This window comes from Necator americanus, chromosome III (genome assembly GCF_031761385.1).
Source record: "Necator americanus strain Aroian chromosome III, whole genome shotgun sequence".
Classification (NCBI taxonomy): Eukaryota; Metazoa; Nematoda; class Chromadorea; order Rhabditida; family Ancylostomatidae; genus Necator; species Necator americanus.
The window spans coordinates 2,664,509-2,674,127 of NC_087373.1; the positions used below are offsets into that span (position 1 = coordinate 2,664,509).

The window sequence follows — 9,619 nt, forward strand, 5'->3', positions numbered from 1 at the left end:
TCGATTCCAACCGCTGCGTCCACCGCGCCGCTTCGAGCGCAGCCGCTTGCGCAGCCGCAACGGGCCTCATGTCGTTTTGATATCCCTATACAAATAGCTTGGTGCAATTGCGTAGGCAGTGGTGCTATGCTCCAGATGGTTTTGATCCGACTGTATTCGCCTGTCGATATATTTGCATGCATCTGTTTTGAAAAAAAAAGAGTTGTATAAATGGATCTCATCCTCTGAAGATTACTACTTTATAAAAAGTCTTCAGTAATTCTTTTTCAGATGTCTGTGGCTTCTTCCTGTAATTGAACATGGAGATGGATGTGGGTGTTTCAGTGCTATATAAGTGAGTTGAGTTGAGTCTAACCTTTAATTCCACCCGGAAATTGTAAGTATCGTAAGTAGGTAAGGTCCAACAATATAACCTTAATACGTTTGAAGAGAAATCTTCAGCTGAACTTTTATTCTGGTAATATCGTCCTTTTCTTTGTAGATGTATTATTTCGAGAATCACGTTTTGCAATATTCGATTCTCTCGATTTTCGATCACTTCCTCTTCGTATTGCAGACAGATGTTTTCTAGTAAAAACTGAATTTTTATTTTTTTCAAAGCTTGTTTTTGGTCTTGTTAATCCGGTCTATCCGTGTTTTGTTCGAATTCCTCATATATAAGTGATATATTTTAATATTTTTTACTGATCACAGCTCTTCTATTACCTCTCCTTATTGTTTTTTTTTTCATTCTTATTGATATTATTACAAAAATAACATTTTCCCGGTCAGCGACGCCTCTTTCTCCTGATGCGTCGTCCTATCCGATCCTTGATCATATTACTACCTTGATGTTACCGCATTCGAATTAATTCTGAGTTTTTCAGGTACTTTGAGGCAGATGAGTCCCGTAGTGAGTTCTTCTGGTTCTAGAATGCTTTGAAAGCGTTACAATTCTACAATTTGTAGTGTTTGTTTAGATGGCAGTCTTTGCATTTCTGCTCTTCTCGATTTCTTCCTTCGTGACTGCACAACCAGGTCCACGTAAGTTCTTATTTTTCCTAACAATTTTGCGAGTTCAAAGCATGCATGTGGTGTTTGAGTTATGAGGAAGGTATCACTAATTACTGGTTATTGGAATTCAAACAACAGCTCAGATGCAATCCCGTTTGTACTTGTTTTGAGAAGAAATAAATAATGGAAATGAATAAATAAATAGATGCCTTCACAGTAGGTCTTCGCGCTACTGTAGGGCAACACTTTGTCAAATTCACTTTTTGGTTCGAGTTCAGCATAAAATCGTACTCTTCGTTCCAACTTTTTGTGCTAAGTTTCTGCATCTGCCTCTCTGTAATCCAGTCGATTATTTGGCGCCAGTTGGTTGTGCCTCCCCCTTTTTCTTTATTCACTTCACTGTACAAATCTGTACGAAACACTGACCACCAGGAATTTGTTTGTTGTTTGTAACGACCATCTATTTACACACGCGACATTTAGCCGTTTCAACGTCTTGTGACACTACGATTTGTGGACATGGCACAAGATGTCAGATGGTCGAATTGTCTACATGTCATGATGATGTGTGTCCGCTTGTGCCACGCTGTATCCAAGTTTGTAAGTGATCAAAGTCGTTAGATTCTTTTTGTCGTTATTAAATGGTAGGAACTGTTTCAAGTATACTTATTAATAGCAAGTTTTTCCCTATTTATTATTATGTTCAATGTGTACGTACAATTTTTGACAAATTCCTATTCAATTTGTCGCCGTCACTCCGGCTGCTTCTGCGATACGTCCAAGTAGAGCACTGCTTGCTGCCTTTCGAACGGGAGGGACGGTCAGGAAAGCCCCAAATTATTTCCAAAATACCCTTATATAAGGATAGCATTCTTATTTATACTTTCTCAAATATTACTTGTATATTACTTACATTAATATTTCCTATTACTTATTTATGGTTGCCCACATATGAATACTGAGAATAATCATGGTATTGTAGTGCAACACAATCATGTACACAAGCGTCCAATCGCCAGGTTAACGCTGACCGTAACGAGCGTCCAACTGAGGCGAAAGAGAGGAATGTAGTAAAGTCAGAACGACATGAAGCACGATGCAGTTGCGTAAGGGGCTGCGCTAGAAACGTTGCGCTGGACCATAGCGGTTAGGATCGAGTAAGGACCGTGGATAGCACCGTTCCTTGCTGGAATTCGCGATTGTTCCAACTCGATTTCAACTGCTAATTCCACCACGCCATTTCAAACGCAGCCGCTTATGTAGCTGCACCTTGCTTCATGTCTTTTTTACGCGACTATATGTGTCTAGTAGAAATCGTGCGCGTTACAGTACATTCGGTACGAATCATACTGTTTACGAACATGATTCTCGGTAAGGGTTTTCTGGATATCTTTGCTTTGGTTCCTAACCAATTTTACAATTACGTGGATTAGTTTTTCGTAATGTTTGATTCGTATAGTGTGCTCAGAATTAGCTCACATAGTTTGCTGGAAGATCCTTCACTTTTGCGCTGCGTCCTGTTGTTGTACGTCATTTTTAGCACAATATTGCACGCACACTCAACAGTTAGCGTTTAGAAACCGGGTCGTTTTGGACGTAATTGTCTACGGCACTTTGTACCGTAAGTTGGATTTTCATCGGAGGAGTGTAAATTTAGCAAGTTTACTACTTCATCAGAAACTTTAACTTTAACTACTTCATAGGAATGCAATTTTTCCTTCTTTTTTTTTGATTGAATGGAGAATTTAGTAGGACATCCTCGCACGGCTGTCTGAGCAAGTAAATTCACCCCTACGTCTAGCCTTATATTACGTATTGCCTAAAAGAATTGACCCTATCCGCAGTTCCCATTGTTTCCACTCACTCCGGTGTGGAATCGTTTCTCGACAAAGAATAGAATTCAATTTGTGCGAAGCACATTGAGACTCAGAATCTGTTTAAGCCGTATGCTCGGCAAAACACTAATAGTAATCTGAAGTCAATGCGGGCTACTCTTTGCAAACTTGAAGACGTGAATAAGATCGCGAGGCTAAAAGCCTCCTTTAAATGTCTTCAAAGCAAGCATATTTTGGATAGAAGAGTACTGATCTTGGCCACATACTAGTGTAAATTTAAGTTAGGCACGTTGTATCTGCAAACTGTACTGTAAATCTGTCGGACATTCGCGCAGCTTCTCTGGTGATGAATAGGAAGTGCGGTAACTGTCAGAATTTCCACAATCTGAAATTAGATCAGGAGGCGATTGTATCAGATACAGTCTTCTCCTTTATCTAACATCCAACTGTACGTAGTATAGCCGCCTTTTGACACGGTTTTGAGGGAGAATTTTGATGGTTACCGTACTCCGGATTCAGTGTCTGGAGGATTGCGCGAATGTCTATGCGGCCTGCAGGAACAGGAAATACGAATTCCTTCAAATGTCATTTGATGCATTTCGAAGAAGGCGCTTCGCTGTTAATTCACACCAAGCGGCAGAGCACTGGTGTGGAGACAGTCTGTGTCGCTTGGATTTGGTCTCCTAGTAAGTCAAATGTTGTGGTCTCACTATCAGCTTGAAACTGATCTCCACGGACACATTTCAAGCGGTTTGGCACCCATTATGCTCAAAAATTATTATAAATGGTGGATATATAAGCATTTTCTTACTGTTAGTGTTTGTTAATCGTTTCATGAAATTATTCTTAATCAGTTCATAGCAATTTCCTCAATTTTTTAAATTGTTAATCATTAAATTAAATTAAGTTAAATTTATTGCTTTATTTTTCCCCTGAAAAAAGGTTTTTGAATGAAAAATGACTTTTCATTCCTTAACAGTTCTGCTTTTAGTATGCGACACCTCTTGCAACTTCTGTCCGCCTGATCTGAAGTGCGTTTTAGTGGACACCGGGTGGTAAGTGTAATTTTCTTCTTTTGACTACATGAGCGGTTCTGAATGTGATTTGTGTGTTTTTTTTTTGGTTAGTTGTGAATGGAAATGGATTTTTGTCTAGTCGTATTACGGGTAATACTTGACACTATTCACAGAATCTTTGGGGTCGCGCACGGTCAGCATCCGTTTGAATTTTTCGGATAGTAAATTAGAAATAATAGAGTGAGTATATATTTCTTTACGTATGTTACCATAGTTCGGCGACCTGCAGGGAATTAATTTGAAAATAGTCGAGACACTGGTTGTACTTCCAGAAGCAGTCACATCTGAAAGCTTGACTCATCGCTGAGTCACACAGTCTTTCATAGCTTCGTAATCCACATTGTTGAGCCATGCTTTTAAAAAGTGCAAAGGCACGCAGAAAAACAGAGAGGAACATGTCTAAAGCAAACGTAAGTGTAGGATTCTAAAGGTGCATTACCATAGATGCAATAGGCGGAGCCGGTGCTCTGACTCCCTTCACTTTTGAACGGTTGGGGAAAGGACCTCCTTCACTTGAGCTGCACCCTATGAGCTAAACCCCCTTCACCTGAGGAGGGTCCGGTTCGATCCTATAGCACCTATGTGCATTACCAATCGTTTCATCTATGAATTAAAGTAATTAACTGTTTTTCCAGATACCTACTGTGCGCACAGTGTCTAGAAAAACAGTCGGGTTGCGTTGCCTTTTGCAACACTGCTCACATGGTGACATTTTTGGGAAAAAAAGACAAGAACCTGGTCACAGTGTTTTAATAGGATTCTCATTATTTGAGAATCCTATTAAAACACTGTGACTACATGTTTACTTAACTATAACGATGGCAGCCAGCCTGCAGTTTCATTTTTCTACACCTTTTGGGTTTTTATCCCCGTTCGGCATGAAATTCTAGGGCGAAAGGCAGGTAAAAAAGAATGTATAGGAGCGAAGCTCTCTGTGCTACAACAAATCATCGGCTAAATTAATCCATTCGTCAGCAATAGATTGATATGTGTGTAATTGTAAAGCTGCACATTTAAAGTATACTTAGAGCGTGGACGATTAGTAGTTCGAGTGTTCTTCTCTTCTTTTTCTTTTTCTTTTTTTTTTGAAATTTAAGTACTCTCAGACTGCTTATAATGGTAGGTTTATGCTTTCTCACTGTCATTTTTCTTATCTCTATCTTTTAGTGAGGGAAGAAATTATAGTCTAGTTGATTTTGAAAACGTTTTAAGAAGCGTTTTCAACATCAACTAGGCTATAGTTCCTTTTTTCACTAAAAGGCCTTAAAAGTACAATCCATATCCTCATCTTAGTAAATGAGTACAGAAAAGTTCAGTCGAAAAACTCACCATCCGTCTGCTGATGGCTTAGATTTGAAGTTTACAGCCTTCATATTGTAAATTCACGTTAATTATACGCTTACTTGTATATTTTGACTTCGATGTTATTCTAGTTCATTATTCGTATCGTATTTTTTTTTTGAAGCTGTCCGAATCCACAATGCAGAACACCAACAACATCAGCACCGTTAACCACAACAACTCTCCCTGGCTGTACATGAGGATTGTTGCTCAGCACTGCTTGCTTTTGAAAATTGTTTTTCTTTCTAAAGTTGTCCGAATCCGCAGTGCAGAGTTCAACCAACATCAACATTTTCTTCTGCTACGACACGACGTTATTACTGAATACACATTTTTGTTTCAAACATAAACGAATCTTGGATAAAGAGAATTTGCATTTGAACCTTATATTCCGGAAAGTTTTTTCTCGTTTTTTTTTCTCGAGTGCTTAGCAGGCTGTTTCAAGTCAGCTATGAGAAAGCATTTCTTAAGAAGTGAATCTCTAACGATGGATACAATGTCGTCAGAACTCCAGTTACGATCGCGGTTGTCAATTCCGTCATAGAGCACTATGAACATCGAATATGCTTAATTCACGAAGTTTTTCTAAGATTATGAACAGCAGAGTGCGATAGAATTGACACGAAAACTGCACGGAAACAGCAGAAAATGACACTCGTACGAATCCAAGATAAAACAACGAGAGATTTCAGGAGATTTCCTAGCGAAATCTTCTGAAATAGATATCCATCCTCCAAACGAAGCACGAGGCACTTCGCAATCGAACAAGGTCCCAAAGGACACCACCATCGGCATTGGCTCAAATTGCCAACAGCGTGCACAGCACCACATAGCTTCTGTCGTCGATTCCTTTTCGAGAGGGGGGCATGGAGGCGAATCGATAAGTCTCCGCCACGGTTATTTACTCCCCCTTCACTCGGTGTCGATTATTAAATCCTGTTTCGAAATGCCTATGCCGGGGCTTAGGTTTTTGTTCAGCTTGTGCACTATTTGATTTTCAGTCGTTTTCATCGATACATTTCGTTCGATAATTCTCTACAATCCACTACAGTTCTCTCATAGTCCATATTTTCGTTTTTTCTATTTTATTGTTTTTTTTTTGGCAGTACGTTTGTTTACATATACTTATGTGAATAGAATTGAGGATTATTAAGTGATAATTAACGAGGAATGACCAGTTCACACCGTTCTGAACCTTTCTAAATGCAAACAAATCCCGCGTAGAGGAAGAAACTGAGGTTTAAGGAGAAGCTAATTAACGCGCGCGCGTGCGATACGTCCTTGTTGTCCATGCGGAGTAGCCTGCGGAGCTTTACGGTTGGTTGTAGATGATTATTCAGTATTACTTAAGAGGAGCGATGGGATTTACGTGGAATTTACACATAATCCCTTTCGTATTATGGATAAATCGATGAAGTCAAGTAATTTCACTTATTTGAAGGCAAGAAGTCAAAAGTGCATGTTCTCGTGCTCTCGTGCGAATTCCCTTCCGGCAGTGTCATTGGATTGTTGAGCCAATGTCAAAAGAGTGACGCAGACTGTCTCCGAAAAAGATTTTCTACGTGGATGTGAAGGAATTTCTTGTCTGTGGAAAATGTAGTGGGGGGTACTTAACCGGGCTTTTATTTCTGGACGCTTTAGCTTACTTTTTTCTCTTACTAACTTTTGGCTACATGTCATAGATTCTCTAAAACTAATGCTTAGGTCTTAGGGCCTCGATAGATTTTTAAGTATTTACTTCCAGAAATAAAAGAGTGAGTGAGTGCCCTCTCCCTCACCCCTCACCCAACTACACTTCACCGTGTTGACGTATATGTTTGCCGCTTATACCTAAACACAGATATTCAAGACAAAAAGGCTAACTATAGACGGAAAAATTAAATACGGCCGAGTTCGAGTGAAGCCCGGAATGAGGTCGTGAGATGTGTTGCATGCGTCGTGATTACATCAACCGAGCCACATACGTCCGAGATGGGGACTCCCTGCATCTCGAAACGTGCGGAGTTGGTATAAACTCCTCTTAATTCCCATTACTTGCTACTTGTGTCGAGTTCCGCGATCACGAGTGGATGTTCTGGTAACTGAGCGTTAGCTGGAAGTCCTAGGTAGCATGGTGGCTGTTGGAGTTCACGGGTATAAGCTGAGGTCTCCAGAAAGGGGTGAGAGTTTTTGGATACCTCGGCAGATCGTAATAGAAGATGTTGGATGGGCATGTAGCCGATGGTCCTGTCCGAGCGATGAGACATCCGCTGCTATTCCCCTACTTTTTCTGCTTGGATGCACTTCCTGGACCCCCTAAACGAATGGGCATCGTGGCTGGTAGACAGAAGTACTGAAGCGTACATGTTTGGGGTGATCACATTATACACTAAGTTTTCTAAACCTTCCTTATAGCATAGAAGCTTCTGGAACAAAAATAGGAATAGGAATAGGTACCCGTACACCTATTCCTATTTCTTCACAACTTTTAACCCCGGAACAATGATTTGATGCGGTCATTCTGCGAGTATGAGCGTGTCGACTTACAACATTGGTGTTCACGTTGTTAACGCCAGCACTGAATACCACCTCCAGGAAGATTTCTGGCTCGTCTTTCTTCTGGTTTGTTGGATTAGTAGCGATCCTCGTGAGGATATTGTTGTCTTTCCTCAACCAACCTTTTTTAAGGCAAAAATATTGCTGTACATGAGTCATATTTACATGTTTATGAGTCTTTATGAAGGTCTACCAAATAATGATAATGGCTTCATAGTCGTGCAGACGCTAATATTTCTTGGGAGCCTCGTCCCATCCCTTTTTTTGTCGGTTGGTGATTTTAGTGTTTGTTTATAGAATTAGAGAATTCATCATAAAGGTAATGGACTGAGTTCTACTTTTCATATAAGTGCTGGAGCACAATTATCACCACCCCGTCAGTCCATCGGTAGCGATTTATATTCATGCGATGGTAATAGAACGGATGATAATCGAATACGGAGAGATGATAGTAGAATGCCGTGTGGATTAAGGAGGAAATGGTTGAGGAACCATCTGTCAGACGAGTTCCGTTAATTTTACTCTACACATTTCCGGCTAATCAACCTATGTTCTTTCAGCTGTTACCGCCTCGTTATGAGACGTAAAACCCCTCCAACTCTGTCCCTCATTCGTGCAGAATTTCGTAGAAAAAATTCAAATGAGAATTTTTAAAGGGCACATATGCGGCTGTAGTAATTCAGCTGTTCAAATAGCTAGTAATAGCTTTGTCCTTCACAATAATAGGACAGATAGGAGTTGGTATAGCCTGTTGATTAAATGTAATTAAAAATTCCAAAAAAAAATGGTTTGGGATGGAAAAAGAACAAAAAAAAAGCACGGAACGAAGATGTAGCGAAGAAGTGTTCGAAAGAAGAAGAAAATTGAAGAAACGGGGCCAAAATACCTTTAGAACTGAGCAAACAACAACATCGTCGCTTTTCCGTGGTGGATGATCCTTGATCTGATGACTCGATGGATTTTAAAGGTAATAAATGTGAAAAGACAAGAAAAAAGAAAGAAAGAAAAGACAAGAAGATAATAAATGTGTGAGATATGGTGTAACATTTCTCGTCATTACACAATTTACGAGAACTCGTCCCAAGACCTCTACACTTTCTAGAAACTGTAAAAGAACCGGAAAAAGGTCCTACAGTTGTTTTCATATGAAGAATACACTTGCTCCTGTTCGCTTCATTCATTTAATCGAGGTATTCGGAACGATACGATGTTCGATTATTCGAAATTCATTCGAATAATCACCTATTCGAATCCTAGTCACCTATTTCGAATGTGTTGCATCACATGAACATCACCACAACGAAACGGCGACTTTAAAATCGGAATTTTTTCTCTCCTTCAGTTTTAGAGTTGCTTTTCCAGACATACTTTTCCATATGGAGATAATATAGAGTTTCTTAATCGAGCATTAATCCGTGGGAAAAGGATTTTTTCCTGAAGTTTCCGGATGGGAAAAGAATCTAAGGTTGTGATTTGATTCTGCAATGCTTCTTCCTTTCTTCTCCGTCTGCATCAAATACTATAGCGAGAATCGAGAATTAAATCCTGCGCTACGTCAGACTTGACAGGAATACCCACTATAAATACCATGGACACTCATCCATATGGATTATTATGGATTTGGACGAGTTGTGATTCGTGTGCTACACGAACATGAATGTTGTTTCGAATGTTCGAGTGCCTCTGCCGCTTCGTTGTACTTTCATTTGACGTGCCTACGTACGTGAAAGTAAAGAATAAATGATAGTGCTTGGTGTCAATCAATCCGTTTGGGACGCACCAACGCGTTCATTTCAATTCAGAATCGTTTGAGATTTATGAACGCATGTTTGCGTAGGT

At 39.9% G+C, this 9,619-nt stretch overlaps 1 protein-coding gene across 2 annotated transcripts; it reads left to right on the forward strand.

Moving 5' to 3' along the window:
- Positions 1 to 309: 309 nt before the first annotated feature.
- Positions 310 to 5,445, forward strand: RB195_008421 (uncharacterized protein; the record flags this gene model as incomplete). Of its 2 annotated transcripts, XM_064194905.1 has the most annotated exons (6): positions 310 to 334; positions 867 to 892; positions 960 to 1,023; positions 1,477 to 1,593; positions 3,820 to 3,883; positions 5,370 to 5,445. In XM_064194905.1, the coding sequence occupies 6 exons, from the start codon at positions 310 to 312 to the stop codon at positions 5,443 to 5,445; spliced, it is 372 nt and encodes a 123-aa protein (XP_064046049.1). The 2 variants fall into 2 exon arrangements, with proteins under 2 accessions (XP_064046049.1, XP_064046050.1); XM_064194904.1 differs by lacking the exon at positions 310 to 334 and having other exon boundaries at positions 881 to 892.
- Between the last annotated feature and the right edge of the window lie 4,174 nt (positions 5,446 to 9,619).